The 23,339-nt window shown below is 35.8% G+C and overlaps 1 protein-coding gene across 6 annotated transcripts in view; it reads right to left on the bottom strand.

The window, feature by feature from the left end:
* Nucleotides 1-23,339, bottom strand: part of SH3TC1 (SH3 domain and tetratricopeptide repeats 1) — a 103,480-nt gene that overhangs the window by 37,484 nt on the left and 42,657 nt on the right. For 5 of the 6 annotated variants that reach the window (XM_003773412.3, XM_031943297.1, XM_031943295.1 and 2 more), the window contains exons 2-4: nt 18,490-18,805; nt 8,289-8,360; nt 1,313-1,440 (exon numbers count right to left, since the gene is read on the bottom strand). In XM_003773412.3, coding sequence (XP_003773460.1) covers nt 1,313-1,440; nt 8,289-8,360; nt 18,490-18,763 — 474 coding nt within the window. In that variant the 5' untranslated portion in view covers nt 18,764-18,805. Of the gene's footprint in view, nt 1-1,312; nt 1,441-1,535; nt 2,043-8,288; nt 8,361-18,489; nt 18,806-23,339 lie in introns of those variants that run through there. The other variant, XM_031943296.1, reaches the window with a different exon arrangement.

Here is a 23,339-nt window from a genome sequence, read left to right as displayed (position 1 = left end):
ACTATGCTAAATGCTTTACAATTATTATTCCATTTTATCTTGGAGACCATCCTAGGAGGCATATACTATTATTATCACCACCTTATAATTAAGGAAGCCAAGACAAACAAGTGCTAAATGGCTTGTCCAGAGTCACACAGCTAATGATACTTATCTAAGAAAGTGTGACCTGTCTACCAAGTCTAAAATTAGATTGGAATTGATTCCAAGCCCAATGTGTTTTCCATTGAGGCACATGCTGGCTGTGTGACCAATTGTGCTACCAATCTGCTTTCTTTTCTGTTGTTGTTGACTTGTGTCTGGCTCTCCCTGACCCCATTTGGGCAAAGCAACCCACTTTTCTCATTTCCCTCCATTATAAAGGGGAAGATTGGAGCATTAATATTTTTATTTCCTATCTCAAAGAGTTATGAGGAAAGTGTTCTATAGATCTTAAAAGTTCCAAAGAAATGTGAACTATTATTAACACCACCACCATTATTCCATTATTTTCTTATAAAATAAAAAGCACGATACTTTTGATTTTTGCCCCACAGGGGTGTTTGAGAACACTAGAAGTATGAGCTGTCACTATCACCATAAGGGAATCCAAGGAGGTGATTAAGGAGCAACACCACAAAAACCTTGCCTTGGATGTGATTTGACAAAATCACAAAAATGAATAAGCATAAATTGCACAACTGACCAAACAACTAGAATTGTACATGACAAGTAAAACCAGCCTCTTCTCATTTTGTGGATCAGTTACTTTCACTCAAAACTCAACTCTTTGACAAAGAGGCATGTATTTATAAGAAAATCACCTTAAAAGTTGTTTTGAGAAACCCAGCCCATCCAATGTATTTAGTAGCATTTCTACAACACAGATGATCCTCACAACAACCCTCAAAGATAGGTGATATTACTATCCCCATTTTACAAAAAAGGAAACCAGGACTGAGAGGGTAAGTGACTTGCCTACAGTCACAAGCTAGTAGGTATGTCTGAAAAAGTATTACAACTCAGGTCTTCCATAGACAAGTTCAGCACTTAGTTGCCTCAATGAATAAATGGCATATGGTCAGGGAGAGACTAAATACCCAGAATTGCCTGCCCCTTTCCATTTTATGGATGAGCTACTTTCACTCAAAACTCAGCTCTTTAACAAAGATGCATATATTTATAAGAAAATCACCTTAAAATCATAGTTAATTAGTCAGGTAGACCCAGGTTTACCTGGCTTATAGGTACACCATTACACTACACCATGACTTGGGAAGAAGAGTTACAGGAATGTCTCCATATTCTATAAATTTAAATGATTGGGACTTACACTGAACACAGTTGAAACCTCCCTGCTGTCATTTTCCAAAAGTCGGAGTCTTCGTCTCAATTCTTCCTGCATACAAGGATCAGGAAGGCCACTCTTTGATTGCACCATAATGAGTTTCAAGGAAATGTCTGGAAGAGATTAGATTGGTCAGAGGTATTAATTGAAATAGATTTCATTGCAGAAACGGGCAAATCATGTGACCCAATTGAGGACCCAAACAGACCATTAATCTCCAGGTCTAGGAATTGTGGGAGAGAGCTTCTCCATCTTCCCTGTTTTCAGCCAGCTTGTGATCTTGCTCTGTCCTTTTCTGGGACCTGCCTTCCCTTTTAATCTCTGTGGAATAGGGGAGAAGTTGGCTAGTGGAGGGCAGAGGGGGTCAGGAATGATGGTCTCTAAAATACATCAGAGAAAAATATATGCCATTCACCTATAGGAAAGACATTTCTTTCTGGATGTCAGGACCAGGGACAAGGATCTAGTTCTCTTATTTGAATTATACATATCATCTAATACATATGACTTTTCTTTATTCAGGGCTATAATCCCTGAGAGTTGACAGCAGTTATACTGTCTCAGAAGAAAGAAGAGTCTATTTTTATAGATTCAAGAACTCTGAAATCTCTATCTTCCCGAACCATTTAAAGAATTGAAGTATATCATTTTGAAACAAATCCCTGGTATTGTTTCTTAATTATTTATTTCTCCAAGTAATGATAACTTTGGGATCATATATTTTAAATAGATACTTATATCATTGTTGTTGTTTGACTAACATAGGTGGAACAATGGATAGAGCAATGACCCTGGAGCCAGGAGAACTTGAGTTAAAATCCAACCTTAAAAAAACCTGAGTTAAAATCCAACACTTACTAACTGGGTTATCCTGGGCAAGTCACTTAGCCCTATTTAACCTTAATTTTCTCATCTGTAAAATGAATTGGAGATAGCAAAGCACTCCAGTATCTTTTCCAAGAAAATGCCAAATGACATCATGAAAACTCAGACTGAAATGACTGAATGACAAAAAATGCAGTCTAATGGATCAGCCTCAAAGCCAAAATAACCTGGGCTCAAGCACTGCCTCTGACATAGAATGCCTGTGTGACTTATTATTATAAGTGACGTATAGGCAGATCATTCACCACCCCAGTGCTCTAGGCAATCGTCTATACCTCTAAGTTGAAAAAAAGGGGTTACATTAATAGAAGGAGTTTTTTCACTGGAACATTCCCTTTAAGAAATACTCATTTTTTGATATATAATTATGAAAAATTTAGTATTTATATCATGCATGGTTCAGAAAAAAAAGTTAGAGTACTTGTTTAATTCTCTGATGCTTTTTTTTAAAATAGCTTTTTATTTTTCAAAATACATGCAAAGATAGTTTTCAACATTCACCTTTGCAAAAATTTGGGTTCCAAATTTTTTTCCCTCTCTTTCTCTCCCCCCTCTCCTAGATAGCAAGTAATCCAATATAGGATAAATATGTGCAATTCCTCTAAGTATATTTTCACATTTATGGTGATGTGAGAGAAATCAGATCAAAAAGGGAAAAAAATGAGAAAGAAAAGAACAAAAACAAACATGCAAACAACAACAAAAAAGGTGAAAATACTATGTTGTGATCCACATTCAGTTCCCACAGGCCTCTTTCTAGATGCAGATGGCTTTCTCCAACTCTGATGCATTTTATAATTTTTTTCTGCAAAATTTTTTGCATGTATCATAAATACTCTCTTAACATTCTCCAATTCCTTTTTTTGTGATAATGACACACACTACTCTGAGGCTATAGGAGGGGTCCACAATTTCCTCCCATGCAGAAAAGACTTCGAGTGCCAGGTATAGGGATGAACTCTAAGTCTATTGTCATATGATTGAAGAGGATCATCCTGAGCTTAGCCATGAAATGGGAAATATTTTGACTCAGGAAAAATAACTGCTATGTTACAGAAGGCTCGCAATGTGCTCTGGTGAAGGGAACATTCATGGCAATACAGCAATATAGACCCTTGAACTATGGAGAAATTATCATGAGTGATGATAATAATAACAGTTGATGTGCATGATTTGTCTTTCTATTATGTTAATTAATATAAAATAAATGGGCCAGGAAAGAACAGCCTTTCACATTATGATACTTTATTGCTTCCAAAGAATTCTGAGATAACCTCACTTGAAAAACTATTACAGGGAATAAAAAATCATTATCTTTGTTATTTATTGTCATTGTTATAAATATTATAATTAATAGCACAATTACTATACGTGGGCATCTAGGTGGTAGCCTGAAGTCAAGAAGATGCAAGTCGAAATATGGAGTTAGACAATTATTAGCTCTGAGACCCTGGAAAGTCACTTAATTCTGTTTGCCTTAGTTTCCTCCTCTGTAAAATGAGCTAGAGAAGGGAACTGACAAACCATTCTAGCATCTTTGCTAAGAAAATCCCAAATGGGCTCATGAAGAGTCAGACATGACTGAAATGATTATACATGGCTACACTAACCTCGGATAGTCAAAAAGACTATTCTATTAATCTGGAATCATTCCATTTCTGACCAAGAATGCTAGAACATTTATGTCTATGTCCTTTTTGACATATGGCAAGATATCTACATTTCTCTTTCCCCTCAGAGAGGGTTTCTACAAATGGAAACCTAGAATGAGATTGTCTCAGAGTGTGGAAGCCTGAAGTAGCTAGAATCTATTTTATAACATATATTTATAAAATATAAAAATATATATAAAAATATACATATTTATATTTATATACATTTATTTAAAAAAATTTTTAAAGGGACATGTTTAGCAGCAGATTATAACCACCTAATCTTTCACCAGAAGGTGGAAGTAGGATAGGTCAATGGAGAGAACTTTACATTTAATACTGCCTCAGATGCTTAGCAGATGTGACCCTGAGTAAGTCAGCCTCAACTTCCCCATTTATGAAATGAGAGAATAATAATTGATGACCTTTAAGATCCCTTTTTTATATGATTGTGTTATCCTACAAGTTTGATTTTCAGAAAAATATTGGAATAGGTATTTCTGAGATCCTTCTATCTATTACCTCCTCTGTTCTAAGGGTCTAACTTGCATTTTATAATTTGTCCAATCAACAAACCAGCATTGCGATATAAAAAGAAATATAAGCCATGGTTACTATTCTCCAGCAGCTTAGCCTAGAATCTCATTAGGGAATGTAAGGTACCTATATTAAAGGGTGTTGAGTAAAACAAGGATTTCTTTTGTCATTTTTGTGTTCCTGTCCTTGAGACTGCAATGATTTCAAATTGGAATTAACCCAAAATAATCTGGCAGTACTACATTGTTGTCATGGGAAGATCTGCTTGGCCCTTAACCATTTAGGGAAATGGATCCAACAGGGAGGCAAGACATGAGAAAAAGAGGCTAGCACATGGCAGCAAAGGTCACTTCTCACCATGGTGGGACCATGTGCTTTGTGCTAAGGGACACTTCTACCCTAGGAAGTCTAAACCTGCACATCTTTTACAAATTCTTTCTGTGATTCAGGAGAGAGAGGTAGCAAAGCCATACAAGGGCTCCCTTTTCAAGAAGTTTTGGAGTTTACAAAGCCCTTTCTTTCCTCACAACCACCCTGTGAAGCAGATAATTCAAGAAAAGGCTTAAAGGGAAAAAATGACTTCCTAATAATCTTGGACAAAGCTCAAGGTCAAAGCTGGGATTCTCTCCATTCCCAGTCCAGTGGCTTGTTGTTGTTGTTGTTGTTGTTGTTTTCTTTTTCTCTCTTCTACTATACTGTGCTGCTCTCTCGCCATCTTGAATAATCTTATGAGAAATTTCCATCTGTGTTGTAAATCTTAGGGAACTACTTAAATTCAAGTTATTATTACCCTCTTCTAATAAATCTCGAGTTAATCATCACTTAGTTGAAGTTTTTTGACTGATTAAGACCTTCTGGAGACCTTATCATATAAGCCCCAAATCACATATTAAAACCAGCATGATTGTATCAGAAAGAGGCTAAGGAGCTGGGTGACTTTACCTTTCTAGATCTCAATTTGCTAATTTGTAAACAGTCTGAATTGACTGTCTATAATAGTAATAAATTATAACAATAACACAGCTTTTTAAAGTATATAACACTTTATAAATATAAATATTATCTATTCAATCTTCACAACAATTCTATGAGATAGATACTATTATCTCTATTTTGTAGAATGGGAAACTGAGGCAGTCAGAATAAATGCCTTGCCCAAGGTCACACAGCTAGTAAGTATCCAAAGCTGAATTTGAACACAAGTCTTCTTCTGATTACACATTCATTTATTGTGTCCACTGTACCAGCTAGCTGCCTCTATGATATTACAGTTTCATCAATTGTTCATCTCAAACCACTGAGATCCTGAGTTTTTTTTAAAGGAATAATTATCAAGTCCTATAAAGGAGGGAAAGGGTAATAGTGCTGGAGAAAGACCCAGAGGAAATGATTCATGAACTTTGGGGACCTCTAATCATATGCTTTGTGCATCTGCTAACAAATGTGTCTCTGGGTCCATATAGAAGAATCCTTTGGTCTCTAGAAATGTATAAGTAATATAGCTAGTAGAAAAACCACTAGATTGGGCCTTAGAAGATCTGTGTTCTAATTCCACAAAACTACTTATTACTTCTCTGACCTCAAGCAAATTATTTCATTTACTGGGTTTCAGTTTCCTTAATCTATAAAATAAAGAAGTTGAATTACATAACTTCTTGGACCCTTTGACTCAAAATTCTGAGTCTGTGACTATGAAAGACTAGTAACTATTGATTGTTATTAAAAAAATAAAAGACTACCTCGAGATCTCTCTCTCTCTCTCTCTCTCTCTCTCTCACTCACACACACACACACACACACACACACACACACACACACACAATTCAGTGAGAACAGCTTGGTTATTTTGACTCTTTGGTCTTTCCTTGTGTGCAACAATGAAGCCAAATGAATAAACTTCAAAATTAAGTCCCATTTTTCTAAACTCCTGCAGTACTTATTGGCTTTAGTTTTATTACTCATTGTGGTCTGAAACAGTTACTGAAGGCTTTATACAGACGGGGGTGCTTGCAATAATGTCACTTTGGACCTTACTGAAAAAATACTTAGAAAACCAGAAGAAGGGCTTCACCCTTTCAATTCTGCAGTTTCTGCCTTTGGACCTTGCTGTCTAGATGGGTGAGAGATCCTGACATGGTCTACTACATTTGGGAGGGATCCAGCCATGTTTCCCTCTACTTCCTGATCAACATCTTGTCATTTGCCTCATCTCCCATTCCTACTTGCTTTTTGGTTCTGGAATCATAATCAAATCTATAATTATTGTTATTAGAAAGAGTGTGCATCAATCTCCTCCTCCACTCAACATCCCATTCTCCTACTATCCCAAACCAAAGTGACCACAGCTTTACTGTAGGTATTGTCTAGTCCCATCAGGACATTAGCTCATTGGAAAGAGATAATATCTTCACTTTTATATCTATATTCTCACCTCTCTGACCATAAATGCTTAATAAATACTTTTTTATTCATTCATCATTGTAAAAAGAAAATTCATAAATTTCTTGATGAACCTCAACAGATGTTTGAATTCATTGACAAGCAATTCTCTATATCTAACCCAATTTCTTCTTTCTGTAGTTCATATACTGTACTGTCATACAGGAACATATATATCCACTGTTTGCTGTCCCTTCCTTAGCATACATGAAATTTCACTGCCTTTTTGTAAGTCTTAGTTATTCAGAGTTGAGATACTGGAAATATCCCAGAACACAGAACTAGAAGGAACTTGAGAGCTTAGCTTGCCAGAATTAGAAGAAGCTTTATAAACCAAAGAGCCCAAATCTTTCATTTTACAAATAAGGGAACTGAGAGCTAGCAAAGTCAGCCAAAGTCACAGCATGTTACCACTTGGCAAAACTTCTGAAAAATTTCTTGTTCCAATACAAAAGGGATCATTTAGCTTAATAATTATTACTACAAACAGAAACTGTTGTCACAACACACGATAAATTTATAGAGATGCTGGGAGATGTTTATTTTGCCTAAGCTATGAAAAAGCATTTTGTTTCTAAATTAAATAGAGGGGAATATTTGTGGTCACTCATCAGCCATTCAAAGAACAAAAAAAAAAACAAAACAAAAAAAAAAAAAAAAACCCTGGGAAATAACCATCTTCATCCTGCGCTCATAATATTCCCTTCTTCTATCTGTCCACTACTCTTCTTACTTTCCTTCAGGACCAATTTAGAACATCCATGGAGCCCTCCCTCACTCCAGACATATAGAAGATGAATCAGGTGCTTGATTATTTGTGTATAGAAATAGTGTTTTTTTTTTTCCTGTTGCAAACAGACTCACCCCAAGTACTCTTTAAATAATTAATTTACTGGGTATATTTAAATTAAGATTAAAGTTTGATGAGCTTTCCCAGGAACACCCATGTTATAGGAAGTGAGGGATGCCTGCATTGTGTCTGAGATAAAAATAGACCCTGTGCTGAGGTTTTGGAGAGCGACTGGCCTGGTCTTAGATGTGGCTTTCTACAGAAATGAAAAGAGCCAGAGAGAAACAGAAAGGAACCCATATTTTATTCAAGTTTAGATTAAGAGTAAGATATGGTGAAAAGTGATGTTAGAAGAATTAATAAACCTAAACTAGACATTTTGATGCCCCCCAAAAAAGCAGCATGAAAACAAAGCATCTTGTTCCTTTAGGATGTGAAAATAATAAATGAAATAAAACAAATTCAGTTAGTCTATAAACATTTGTTAAGTGCCCACTATGTGTCAAGCACTTTTCTAAGCACTGAGCTAAGTTGTTCCATGGGGTACTGCTAAAGGAATGCATGTGTTAAATATATGCACCTTCTAAACTTCAGTGACCAGGAGAAAACCCTAGCTACCCCACCCTAGTTAAAGCTGTTACTATGTAATACTTGGTACCTGTTGGAAAAGTTCCCATCTGGCCGAGAGATGTCCCCGCTGTGGTCCTGTAGCCATCAGAGAATCGAGTTTCTGTAAGAAAAAAGAATTGTGAAAGTGAACAAAGTTTCACAACCAAGTTAAGAATGCCAAACTTCTGCAGTATGTAGAGGACTTCGGCTTTCTCTCTGTATCTCTCTGTCTCTGTCTCTCTCTGTCTCTTTCTGTCTCTCTCTCTCTCTCTCTCTCCCTCCCTCCTTCTCTCTCTCTCTCTCTGTCTCTGTCTCTCTCTCTTCCTCTCCCTCCCTCCCTTTCTCTTTCTCTTTCTCCCTTTCTCTTCTCTTCTCTCTCTCTCTCCCTCCCTTCCTCCCTTCCTCCATTTTCTCTCTCTGGAGGGAACCTTCAAAATACTCTATTCTAATACCCTGATTTCCCATGGAGACAGAGTCCCAAAGATCAAAAGTTGACTGGCCTAAGACCACATAGTGAGCTAGCAGCTACGCCTGGCCCAGAACCCAGTTTGAATCCAGCACTTTTACAGCCACATTTTCTTTCCTAAAGTTCTGTTACAGTATTATTCCTCAGCACACACACACACACACCACCATCACCACCATCACCACTACCACCACCCTGTCCATTGTTGAAGAACCAGCTTTGATAAGTCTGGAGAGACTGAGTTGACAGGATAGTTAGTGGTTAGACAATATGAGGTAGTGGACAGAGAGCTGACCTTAGGATAGAAAGACCTGATACAAAGTACTGCCTTAGTTGTGACCCTGAGCAAGTTATTTAAGCTATCAGTGCCTCAATCAATCCTTTAAGACTAAAAACTGGAGTGGAGCTAATCTTCTTTGGTAGAAGTTCTCAATCCTAGAGCTCCCTACACTGATCAAATCTTGAGTCCTGTGTATGTGTGCGTGTGTGTGCACGCACATGTGTGTATGCATTTATATATTTATATATACAATGTATGTATATGTACTATGCATATGTATTATATAGTTATGTATATACCAGTTATGTATGTACATGTGTTTCTATGTAACTATATGCATATACATATTGACACACGTGTATTATAGATTTATACACATGTTTACATATAGACATGATATATGTATATTATATATGTGTGTGTATAAAGTATATATATATATATATATATATTGTGTGTGTATTTAAACACACACACATATATTATCCATTTGATTATCTGTCTATTTGTTATTTATCTATCTATCTAGATATCTATCTTATAGTCAGTGGTCTTAGAACATTTGCTAAGTTGTATACTTTGTGATCTGCCTCGATAAAAGCAGGGTTTGCCATTTCTTTGAAGCACTGACTCATGTATGCGGAGGGGAAGGTTGAGCATGACAGACCAAAGACTTAGACTATACCAACATAAAGTTGTCTGATTAAATCCCGACACTGATCTCTTTCAGCTTTAATAGGAGCACTCTCTTTCTGTTCAAAACTGGAAATAGAGACTATACTTAAAATATTATTTTCCCCACTTAAGTTTTTTCTAGTTCCCCCATGGCCTGCCAAAGAATACTGAATTTGGAATCTGGGTACCCGGATTTGCATCATAGTTCCATTATTTCCTCTGACCTCCTTAACCTCTTTGAACCTTTTTCCTCATCTATAAAATAATGCATCAGACAAGATCACTCCTAGAGTTCCCTTTCCCTACCTCTCCCTATATATCCATAATCCTATAATGCCTGTGCTTGACATTCAAACCCCTCCAATGTTACCACAACCAAAACTTTCCATCTCCTCCCCTTTCTCACTATTCTTTTATGCATGAGTAATTCCCTCCAAGGACAACTACTTACTGCCTCTCTACTCATAAATTATTCTGTTCTGTTGGAACACCTTGCTCCCATCTCCCTACTGATCTAAACCCTTCCTGTGGTTTGGTGGAAAAAGTAGCACACCTACTGTCAGAAAGACTTAAGTTCAAATCCAGCCTCAGATATTTACTAGTGATGTAAAATCCATAATTAATTCATGCCTTCTTCAGTTTCCTTATCTATAAAATGAGGATAATAATAGCACCTCTTTCCTAGGGCTAGTATGAGAACAAAATAAGATTGTAAATTGTCTAGAAAGACTTAAAGTGCCATATAAATACAAAGATGATGAGATGAGGATGAGAACAAAGATGAAGATAATGATGTGAGCTCCTTAAGGAAAGGGTTTTGTTTTGTCTTTATGGAAACCTACATCTGGTATTTAATAACTTTTGCTCAACAAACTGAATTGATTTGGAGTTTTCAGGTCAAATTTTCTCTCCCCTATTAAGTCTCCCTAACCATTCCAGCCCAGGCTGATTGGTCTTAGCTGAAAATTTCTGTAAACTTTAATTTCCATCACTACTTAAGAGTTTAACATGTTAGTAGTTTCCTCTCAAAGCTATTTTTTACTTCATTAAGACTGGATTGCAAGTTAATCTTCTGGATGATGAAGCAGATCTTAGGTACTCATTTGCTACTACCCAAACCCCACATCTCTAGCACTTTCATAACCATAATGGTCTTTCATCCTCATGACAATGTTATGTTATATAGGCACCATGATTGCACACCCCTCCCTGTCCATTGAGGGAAATGAAGGTCAGAGGGGTTTAAAAGATGATTTGTCAAAGATCATCTAAGTAGCAAAGACCACATGAACCCAGCTCCCCTCTCCAGAGAATTTAGGACTCAAATTTAAAAAAAAAAAAGTTAACTTTTTTTTACATATAACTGGGAAATATTTAATAAATCAAAATATATTTAAAAACTAAAATGCATAGGCACAAAATCTAAGATCTGCCATTCATTGGCTATAGGATTTTAGTATGAGATAATGCATAATAAAGAAAGAAAAATGAGGGATTACAATAAACAAAAGATAGTAATGATGTCAGCTAAATTCAGATGAATTTTAATGAATAATTGCAATCTCAAAGAGATGATGGAACACATCTCTGAAACACATCTCCCTCTCTGAGTAAAAAAGTGGGGACTATGGGTAAGGAGTACATAACATACAATCGAGGCAGGGTTGATATTTTCATTGTTTTTACTAAACTGATTTTCTTTGTTACAAGCTGTTGTTCTTTGCCCTTTGTTCTCGAAGAGGACTGAGTTTCTGGGGAGTTGATGCCATGACATGCAAGTGAATTGAATTTAAGTGAGGAAGGGTTGTGCAAAGTCACCTGCCTCACTTTCCCCTCCAGAGCCATCTATATGGCCAGACATAGATCAGGATGACTAGAGATGGACCTGGATGCAGTGGGAGAACTTGACCTTAAATTATTACAAGCAAGCCATCAAGGAAACGATGTATATTACCTGATCTTGTTCCATATACAGTCAAGACAACTAGGATGTTTGAAGCAAATGTTTACTTTGTTACAAGTAAAGATTCAAGGGAGATATGGGGATGATGAGCATATAGGAGGAAATGACTGATAAAAGTAAGAAACATACACATTTTTTGTCTTGTTCTAGATCATACTTGTTATACACCTGGTAAAGAAACCATTATACAATTCATAGAGAATTGGGGAGTATGCAAGATATAGGGGCATAAAGAAATTAAGTATCTTGCTTAAAGTCATCCATTTTTTGTATCAAGTTGGCCTTGAACCTAGGTTTTCATGATTTTGAGGCCATCTCCTGATGAATTATACCTTGTTACCTCTCACTAAAACTTAAAAATAAATAAAATTGAATGGGGTAGAGAAAGGAAGGGAGAAAAGGCAATTAGACTAGACTTTCTTAGCTCTAAATCCTATAAAATTTTATTTTGTTTGGATACAGTATCCTTATATATCCTTATATAAAGAATAAAGTATTCCTTAAAACTTTCAGAAAGAGAGAACAACCTTTTAATTTCATACAAAGGATGTTTCCCACGGGCCAATATTTTCTCCTCTCACTTGGCTGCCAAAGATTGGAAAACTCCTATTTGAACTGGGGGTTTGGCTGGTATTTCAGAGGGATTTAACAGGACAAATACCAACACAAAAATGTGTGTGAACATGGACAAGTGTTTTTACTCTCTCACCCTGGGAGTAGAAAAACAAAATAAAACAAAATAAAAATCAATGCAGTAATTCTGGGGCAATCAAACTTGGCCAGTTTTAGTTTGGCAGATTTTTAACCCTAACAAGAGGGTAAGCTGACCTTAAAGGTGTTCGAGCTGGGCTATCAGTCCCATTTCCTAGTTAAGCTGTCACCTATCTCTCTTGATCCACTTCCCCCTGTGAGTCATAACCACATGGGGAAGCAGCTGAAGTAACCTCTTCTTATCTTGTCCTTGTTTATCTACAGGGATGGACAGAGAACCTTCCTCAAAAGCAGTAGGTTGAGTTTTAAGCTAGAATTTCATAGGATCTGAGGTTGGAGAGCTGGAAGAAATCATCTAATCCAAAAATAATCAGTAGCATCTATTTAAAACTATCAGTAAGCATCATATGTATTGGGGATAAACTGGAATCATTCCCAATAAGATCAGGAGTGAAACAAGGTTGCCCACTTATCACCATTACTATTCAATATTGTGTTAGAAATTCTAGCTTTGGCAATAAGAGTTGAGAAAGAGATTAAAGGAATTAGAGTAGGTAATGAGGAAACCAAATTATCATTCTTTACTGATGATATGATGGTATACTTAGAGAACATCAGAGGTTCTACTAAAAAGCTATTAGAAATAATCCACAACTTTAGCAAAGTTGAAGGATACAAAATAAACCCACATAAGTCATCAGCATTATTATATATCACTTACAAAATCCAACAATTAGAGTTACAAAGAGAAATTCCATTTAAAGTAACTACCGATAGTATAAAATTAGGAATATATCTGCCAAGGGAAAATCAGGAACTATATGAGCAAAACTACAAAACACTTTCCATACAAATTAAGTATGATCTAACCAATTGGAAAAATATTAAATGCTCTTGGATAGGGGGAGCAAATATAATAAAGATGACAATACTACCTAAACTTATTTATTTATTTAGTACTATACTAATCAGACTCCCCAAAAACTATTTTAATGACCCAGATTTGAGTTCTAGGATTCTAAGAAACTATAGCAAAACAACAATACATTAAATCTGTGAGTCAGACATTGAAAGAGCATCAATCAATCTTCTATTGTATTAGTCCCATCCAAAAATCATCATTTTTGATACATGATTTGGTACATGAGATTGATATTATCCCTCACATCTCCACTATCCCACTCCAACTCAATTGAAATCATTGCCAAGCTCATTCCAATATGGCTTTTGAAATCTCTGTTAGCAATAAAGTCCTCAGTGTCCTAAAGCTTTTTTAAAAATGGAAACCCTGTACTCCCATTAAGGATACATATTGTATTCCCAGCAACTCTCTGGCTTATTTTTTTCCCCAATACTCCCAATTTGCAGGCCTGAAAATAGGTATACTTTCTTTTCACTTGCATAAAGAAAGAGTCCTGTATGTAGAATCAGAAAACCTAGATTGAAATCAGCTTCCAAATTTCTGTGACCTGGGTCAAAATTCCAGTCACCTTCCAGTCATTGTATCTCTGCTATGATACTACTTGCCACTTGTATATCTTTGACCAAATGGTCTATAGCTATCATCCTAAATTACTCGCCCTCTCTTGATCATAATTTTCTGCTCTATAAAGGAGATGGTTGGGCTTGTTGATCTTTAAAATCCCTTCCAGGTCTAAATAATCATTCCCCTTTCTACCATCACCCAGAGAATATTCATATGAATTATTTGTGTCCAACCTGTGATAGAGTTTTCAAGCTCATAAGGATCTGATCAATCACAGTTAACACACTGAACCTTAATCTGACACAGCATTTGGACATCTTCAAGAATGAAGGGCACCAACTAACCAACCAACTAATCATCACTCAATTTATCTTTCTATATCTATGAAAATGTGTTGCATCAACAACTCCTACTGTACCTGGTTTTTGGTCTTCTTCTCCACTTTACCCCAGGCTATCATTATTATCATATCAACAAGCTATTAATTAATTAATTAACAAGCTTGTTAATGTCACTTATAAAAACAACTGGACCAAGTGTAATTCCCAATATGACCTAACCAGGGCACCTTTTTTACTCCTTATAAGCACCATGAAGACAAGAACTTAAAAACTACTACTCATTAGGTCTTCATAGAGAAAAAGTTTTCAATCTGCCTAATTATACTATCATCAAGTACCATTTCCCATCTTATCGCAAAGGATATGATAGATAGATTTTATGAAACATCTTCCCAAAATATAGGTCAATCATATGATTATATATATGACATTTTCCTGATCTGCCTAATTTTTTTTTGTATTGATGACAATGGGAGAATTGGACCCAGGACTTTCTGAATCCAAAACCAAACCTCCACCCACTATGCCATGCTGCATCCACCAAGTCTGATGATGTTCAAAAAAAAAAAAGGAAATGAAATTAGTCTCAAATGACCTGTTCTTGCTGAACTCATCTTAGTTCTTAATGAGCATGGATTCCCTTTCTAAGGACATACAAATTGTCACATTACTAACATGTCCTACAATTTTGTCAGAAATTGACATCAAGCCCATAGTTGATGGTTTGGAAGTTTTACCTTCTTCCTTTAAAGAAAAAAAGAGGAGAGAAGGAGGACTTTTGCCCTACATAGGATTTAGATATGGGAAAGCCCACTAATTTTACAAATAAAGAAATTATTATCTAGAAAATTGAATGAGTTGCTCAAGATCACACAAGTAAATTCAAGTTCAGATCTCTAATTCCCGATATAATTTTCTTTTCCCTGTATCATGTTGCCAGCATCTTTCTACCTCCTTCCTTTTCAAACATTTCCAACTGGATTCAACCATCAAAAAAAAAAAATCACATAATTTTCCAGTTGGAAGATATTTTTAAAACCATTTCCAACTTAGAGGATTCCAGAACAGTGGTATCCAAACCCTGCTTGAAGATCTTCAATGAATGAGAGCCCATTACCTCCCAAGGCAGCCCATTTTATTTTAGGACAGTTCTAATTATTGGGAAACTCTTTTTGTCATCAAACCTAAATGCACCTCTTTGTAATATCCCCAATATTTGTCTTTTAGATCTTTCCTCTGGATCCAAAGAGAACAAGTCTAATCCTTTTTCTGAGAGTGCTACTTCAAATACTGAGAGAACAATCATGTCCCCCCTGAATTTTCAATCTAATTATTCTAAATTGCTTCAGATGGTCTTCATCCAACATGGACTCTAAATTATTATCCTTTTAGCACTATAGTTTATAATATGTTCAAACTAGCTGCTTTCAATTGACTGAAAGAAGCTTGAGATTCTCCCAACATCAATTACCTTGTCAAATTCACTTTTTCCTATGTTAGAACTCCTTCTGTTTTTGTACAGATCATCAAAGAATTTCAGAGATCACAAACTCTCAGAGCAGCAAGGGAAATAGATTTTAGAGAAGCTTCCTAATCACTGAAGCTATCCCAAGCCAGAAAGAGTTAGCTTTGATAAGTAGTAGGTTCCTTATTTCTGGAAGCATACAAGTGGATGCTGGGATGCTATTTCTCTGCATGTTCAGTGAATAAATGAAAAATGAATGCCAGTATTTATTAAGAACTTATGTGATTCCAGTCTCTGGCATAAGAACTCACTATTTGACAAAAACTGCTGGGAAAACTGGAAAATAGCATTCAGAAACCAGGCATTAACCAACACCTAACACCTTATATTAAGATAAGGTCGAAATGGATTCATGATTTAGACATAAAGGGTGATACTATAAGCTAATTAGAAGAACAAAGGATAGTCTGTCTCTCGGATCTATGAAGAAGAAATGGATCTATAGCCAAAGAATAACTAGAGAACATTATGAAATGCAAAATGGATAATTTTGATCATGCTAAATCTAAAAAATTTTGTATAAACAAAATCAATACAGTCAAGATTAGAAGAAAAGCAGAAAGCTGGGAGAAAATATATATTCAATATTTCTGATACAGAACTCATTTCTAAAATACATAGAGAACTGAGGCAAATTTATAAGATATAAGCCATTTCCCAATTGATAAGTAGTCAAAAGATATGAAGATGCATTTCAGATAAAGAAATTAAAGCCACATATAGTCATATGAAAAAATACTCTAAATCACTATTGATTAGAGAAATGCAAATTAAAAATTCTGAGATACCAATTCATACTTCTCATATTGGCTAAAATGACAGGAAAAAATGATAAATGTTGGAGGAGATGTTGGAAAACTGGGGCACTGATATATTGTTGGTAGAGTTGTGAACTGACCCAGCCATTCTAGAGAGCAATCTGGAACTATGTCCAAAGGGCTATCAAACTGTGTATTCCCTTTGATCAAACAGTGCCTGTATCCCAAAGAGATTGTAAAAAAGAGAAAAGGACCCACATGTGCCAAAATGTTTGTAACAGCCCTTTTTGTAGTGAGAAGGAACTTAGACATGAATGAAAGCTCATCAGTTGGAGAATGGCTGAATACGTTATGGTATATAAATGTTATGGAATATTATTGTTCTATAAGAAACGATCAACAGGATGATTTCAAAGAGGCCTGGAGAGACTTACATGAACTAATGCTAAGTGAAGTGAGCAGAAACAACAGAACATTATACATAGCAACAACAAGATTATGCCATGACCAATTGTGATGGATGTGGCTCTTTTTAACAATGAGGTGATGCAGGCCAATTATAATAGACTTTGGATGGAAAGTGCCACTTACATATAAAGAGAGAACTGTGAAGACTCAATGTGGATCAAAGTATAGTATTTTCCAAAAAATACTTTTTTTTAATTGTTGTGCTGTTTGACAAACAATAGTATTTTGTTTAGTTGCTCCCCTCCTGTGTCTGAGCCTTCATGACCCCTTTTAGGATTTTCTTGGCAAAGATGTTGGAGTGGTTTGCAATTTTCTTCTACAATTCATTGTACAGATGAGGAAACTGAGGTAAACAAAATTAAGTGACTTGCCCAGAGTCACATGGCTAGTATTTTGATGTCAGATTTTAACTCAGGAAGAGAAGTTTTCCTGACTCTAAGTCCGTCATTCTATTCACTAACTGAGCTACTTGTCTGACAAAAATAGTAGCTTAGATTTATTTATGGCTTTAGTTTCATAACATTTATTACATGTTACTTTAAGTGGCAAAATACTTTATGCATGTGATCTAATTTGAGCCTCACAACAACCCCTGTAAAGTGGATACCATTACTACATCTATTTTACAAATGAGAAAACTGAGGCTAAAAAAGGTTAAAACTTGCTTGGGATTACAGAACTAGCAAGTATTTGAAGCAGCTGAATTTGGATTTTCTTGTCTCCAAGCTCAGCATTCCATCCACTGAGTTACTCAATCTCCAAAATCAACCCACAGAAGTAAGTACTCCAAAGAGGTCAGAAAACCTGTTTTATCACTTACTAGATCTGTCAGCAAGCTCCACTTGCTCAGACTTTCTCAAGGATAGGCAAACTTCTCCAACTTTTTCTCACCTTTTAAAAAAGTCACTATAGTAGAAAGAATAGGAACTTGGATTCTGTAGTTTTAGATTTTAATCTTGGCTTTGCCTTGATAGTTGTGTGACTTGGGTAGACTGAATTATTTACTGACTCAGTTTCCTGAATCAAGGCTTTTAACCTTCCCCACCTTCCCCTCCTCCCCCAACACAGTACCCTTTGGAGATGTGGTGAAATCTATGGACTTCTTCACAGAAAAATGCATTTAAATGTATAAAATAAAATCCATAGGATTATCAAAGAAACCAATTATATTGAAATACATTTATCAAAATATCAAACAAATACAAGTTCATGGACCTTAAATTATTAATCCCTGGACTAGATGATTCTTAAAGATGTCTCTTCTAGCAATCCAGTACATTCTAGCATGTTATAGGGATTATGTTCTAAGTTTTCTTCCAGTTCTAAATATTTGTCCTTCTGTGTTCTAAGGACCTGCAAGCTTTAAGATTCTGTGATACTAATATTCTAATAAATGCCAACCTTCTCTTTCTTTACCCTATCCCTTGCCTATACTCTCACTTTAGAAAGGGGAAAAAAAGGCATAACTAGGAGAAGATATCTGTCACCCTGTGAAAAAGAAGACAACATGAAAAACAAACAACAGAAAAGGAAAACCCAGAGAGGGGAAAGCCAATGGAGATGAATGGAATTCCTACCCATTTTTCTGAACCCAAAAGTTTCTTCATTTTCCTTTTCTCCTAGAACCTTGGGAGCCTGGATGGGTCTGGTTGGTCCCTGAAGACCATCAAGAACATTCCTCCTCCAATCCTGGTCTCTCCTTTCCAAGGACCCCATCAGCTTTCTTCCCATCAGGGGACTCAAGCGCTGCTGCCATCCTTCCTCCTCTTCCTCTTCTTGGTTAGGCTGGGGCTCAGTGTCTTGGATGAAGCATTTTACCGTAGCATCAGATGGTACCACTGGCCCCTCCATGACTTGTTGATTCACTTCTTGCTATAAGATCTGCATGACCAGCTGTGCAAAAGCAAAAAAAAAAAAAAAAAGTTTTCAGAGAAGAGGATCATGTAGGGAAATATCCTGTTGTTGAAAAATCACCATCAGGAGAACAGGAAAGAACTTTCCTTCCTTCCCGATTATGTGCAAACACTGGGATTCCATTTGTCCTGCCTGACTCTTTCCTCAGTAACATGGGGGATAATTACTTGCTTCCACAGACAATTCACACCCATTACCAGGCTAAATTGCCAAGTAGAATCATAAAGCAGCAGAGATTCTCATTTCACAGATTAGGAAACTGAGATACCAAAATTTAATTGCAACAGCAACAATATTTACATTTTACTTTGATTTTATCATGCTCTTTTCTCATACCAATCCTATGGGACAGAAAAAGCAAGTATTCTTATCACCATTCTCCGTGCCGAAGGTCATAGAACTAGAAAATGACAGAGACCTGCTTCAATCCATTCATCAACAAATAGTTGAGCTACCAGAGATCTGCTAGATACTGGAAGTGCAAATACAAAGAATAAAACAATCCCTACTCCCAAGAAGCTTGAGATCTAATAGGGAGGATAATCGTCTTGACCTTTGGCAGCTTATATAATTACTTATGACCTTTGCCACTGAATCTATCTTTTCACCTGTAAAATGGTGATAGTAACACTTGTTTTATCTGTCTTATAAGATTGATTTGAGAAAAGGGCATTGTGAACTCTAAAGCAATATATAAACATGAGCTACTGTTACCAGTATTATAGTAATTATAGATAGCTAGGTGGTTCAAGGAGTTAGAGCATGGGGTCTGGAGTCAGGAAAATCTGAGTTCAAATTCAGCCTCAGACACTTATTAGTTGTATGACACTGAACAAACCACTTAATCTCTACTTTAATCCCCTGGAGAAGAAAATGGTAAATAAACTGCTTTGGTATCTTTGCCAAGATTGGGTCATGAAAAGTAAGGCAAAAATGAACAACAATGAAATAATAATTATTCAATTGAATTTTAAAATTAATTTAATTGAATAATATTCAGTTCAATTACTGAATAAATTTTCAATAAAAATAATAATTATCATTTCATTACATCCTCAGAATAGTTCAGACAGATAGATGCTATTATTACCCTCATTTTATAGATGAGAAAACTGAGGTAAATAGGTGTTAACTGACTTGTCCAAAGCTAGTCTGAGGCTACATTTGAAATCAGGTCTTCCTGACTAAGCTCAGTACTCTATCTACCATGACATTGAGCTGAATAAATATAAAGGCTATATATATATATATATATACTATTTAGATGCAAGATAGTTTAGAAGGGAGGGTACTAGCAATTCTGGGGATTAAGAAAGACTTCATGCAGAGGCTGGTCCCTGAACTAAATCTTAAGGGAACAGAAAGACTGTAAGATGCAGAGAAGAGAAGAGAGTAAATTGGAGCAATAGGAGACAGCCAGTATAGAAACAGAGGGAGGAGATGGAAGATTATGTGAGAGGAAAAGAGAGAAGAGCATCTGCTTTGGGGAAAACCCCAAATGTTCTTCCTCATTGTCACTGAAAACTCCTGAAGCCCTCCTTCCTCATGCAGCTCTTTCCCCTTCCTCCCCACCTGCAGCCCCTAATTGATCCATTATCCTTGGGAAAACAATGACAACAAATGTTCCAAATCTGTCTTTCTCTTTATTTTCTCAATGCCTCTATGACAATAAAACATCAGAGAATATTAAAACTGGACAAACCTTAACCATCATTCAGTCCAACCTTATTTTACAGAAGCTTTATTAATGTTTCATTAAATAACTTTAGTATATTAAGTAACTACTGATACTTTATTAAGTAATTTTATTAATGCTTTACTAAGTAAAAATATTAATGCTTTAATAATTATTGATGTTTTATTAAATAAATTAATCAGTGCTTGATTAAGCATTTATTATGATACTTTATTAACTTTAATGCTTCCTTAAGTAATCCTATTAATGCTTCATTAAGTAACTATTAATGTTTTGTGAAGCATTTACTGTGTTTACTTCAAATGACTTTAATTAATAAACTTAATATGGCATTAATAACAATGCTTTGTTAAGTTATTAATGTTTTGTTAAGTAACTTAATGCTTTAGTAAGCATTTACTATGTTTAAGTAATCAATAAACTTAAAGCATTACAAATTAATGCTTTATTAAATAATTCTATTAATGTTTTGTTAACTATGGATCCTTCATTATGTAAGTTATTAATGCTTCATTAAGTAGCTATTAATGACTTGTTAAGTATTTAAGGATGTTTCAGTTCCAGAGTGAATGACACTGACTCCCATCTGTAATGTCTGGGCTAGCTTTCTGGAGGACCTCAAGATCAACCAGAGTCCTTGGTCTTTAGGTGGAGAAGTGAAGGAGGGAAATTGTGTTACCTTTTTATGAATTAATATATTAAGTCCAGGAAATTGTGCGCAGGTATATTTTGAGTTTTTTGCTTTTTTTTTTTTTTTTTTTAAGTTTGTGTCAGCACCCAATTCCAGAGCTGTTCAAGTTCTTAAGGCTATTTTAAGGTCTATATTTGTAGTATGGGGAGTTGATATCTGTTAGTTTGCAAAATATGGTGAGTTTCTGATGTATAATTTAGATTACCAGGTTATGTCTTGAGGAATATTTTGTATTTTTAATATTCAGCAAAACACCTGCAGTTTCTTTTATTTTATTACATAATCTGTAGTGATTAATGATGACTTTTAAAATTATTATTACATTGGTCCAGATTTTGAATTTCATCATTATGGAGGGGGAAGGGAGCATGATTCCAGGTATGGAAGCTCACTCCATTGATGCAGATTAAGTGCTCACTGTAATTTATATTCTTCAGAAATGCTCAGGTTTATTGAGAGGCTGAGTGACCACCCATATTCACAGAGCTAGTATATATCAAAGATTGAATGGAACTTGGGTCTCATCCCACAAGTGGCCTTCTGTTCAGCATTATTTAGCCTCCTTTTGTATTTTATATAAAATTATCAGATTACTGCTATCACTGTGAACCACTCCTTCCTCCTGGACTGTATCCTTTGGATTTTGTGAAAGGTTTCTCTCTTAGTTCCCTTCCTGATTGACCATTCCTGCTGAGTCTCCTATATTCACATCAGCCTTTTCCTACCCTCAGAGTGTGAGTGTTAGAGCTCTGTTTTGGACCTTTTCTTGGAGCTATATTTTCTCCTTTTATGATTTATGCAGAAGTCTCCTAATTCTACATATCAAGCCCTCACCTTTCTCTTATGCTCCAGCACAATATCACCAATTACCCAAGGACATCTCTGCATGGAGCCTATCAGGATCTCAAAATCAATGATTAAAACAAAATAGTCTATTTTCCCCAAAACTTTCTCCTGTCTCCAAACTTCTCTGCTTCTGTGGAAGTCTATCCTCCTAGTTACCAGACTTACTGCCTTGGAATCATCCTCAAGGTTTCTCTCTCACTATTACAGCATATTTAATCAATGGCCCACTCCTGTGCTTCTAAGTCCCCTTTCTCATCAATTTCTAGTCAACTCCCATAACCTCTACCCTATCTTTATCCCTCATCACCTCTAGCCTGAGTCATTGCAAAAATCTCCCAATACATCTTCCTGCTTCTAACCTCTTTCCTCTCTAACTTATTCTCCATACACTGCCCAAACAATATTCCCAAAATATAGATCTGATTATATATATACTCCTACTCATAATCTTCATTGTTTCCTACTAGCTATTGCAGAAAACAATACAAAATCCAAAGTCTGGCTTTGAAGGCTTTCTTCAATCTGAATCCACACTTATTTTTCATATATCTCCCACGTGAATTCTCCATCCTAGACAGAATGGCCTAGTAGCTTATTCCTCATGTATGAAAATGTTATCTGTTGGCAGGAAGGGCTTTGCACAGGTGAGTTGCATTTCTTCCTCATTGCTGTCTTGGAATCCCTAGTCACCTACAAGACACAGTTCAGATACTAGTTCTTAAAGCCTTCCTAATTGCCCTAATTGTTAATGATTTTACCTTCCAGAGATTACTTTGTATTATTTGTACATATTTTAATTAATTTAACTGTGGCTATATTCCTCTCACCCCACTCCAGTTGAATATAATCTCCCTGATGTCAGAGAAAACTGGTTTTGTATTTTTTGCACCTAGTGTCTGGTAAAATATCAATCATTCATTCAATAAATACTTCTTAAATGCCTGATATGTGTTAGGCACTGTGTCAGCTTAATTCTTAACTGAATTAATTGCTGACTTTTATGTAGTATGTTAAAGTTTAGGATATATTTTCACGTGCATGATCTCATTTCATCCTTTTAACACTCCTGAGAGGGGGACAGACGCAAGGATTATTAGTCCCATTTAACAGAGGAGGAGATTAAAGCCCAGAATAGGGAAAATTATTTGTTGAGGATCGTGGAGCTGGTCAACAATAAAGTCAAGGCTTTTATCCAAGTCTTCTCACTCTAAGACCAAAGGCTGATTTAGTCTAGATAGGACTTATGATCTGTTAACTCAAGTAGGCTATGTATCTGAGTC

The sequence above is a fragment of the Sarcophilus harrisii genome, chromosome 6 (assembly GCF_902635505.1).
Source record: "Sarcophilus harrisii chromosome 6, mSarHar1.11, whole genome shotgun sequence".
Lineage (NCBI taxonomy): Eukaryota > Metazoa > Chordata > Mammalia > Dasyuromorphia > Dasyuridae > Sarcophilus > Sarcophilus harrisii.
The sequence above is the reverse complement of the archived record's forward strand: the minus strand, read 5'-3'. Positions and strand labels throughout refer to the sequence as shown.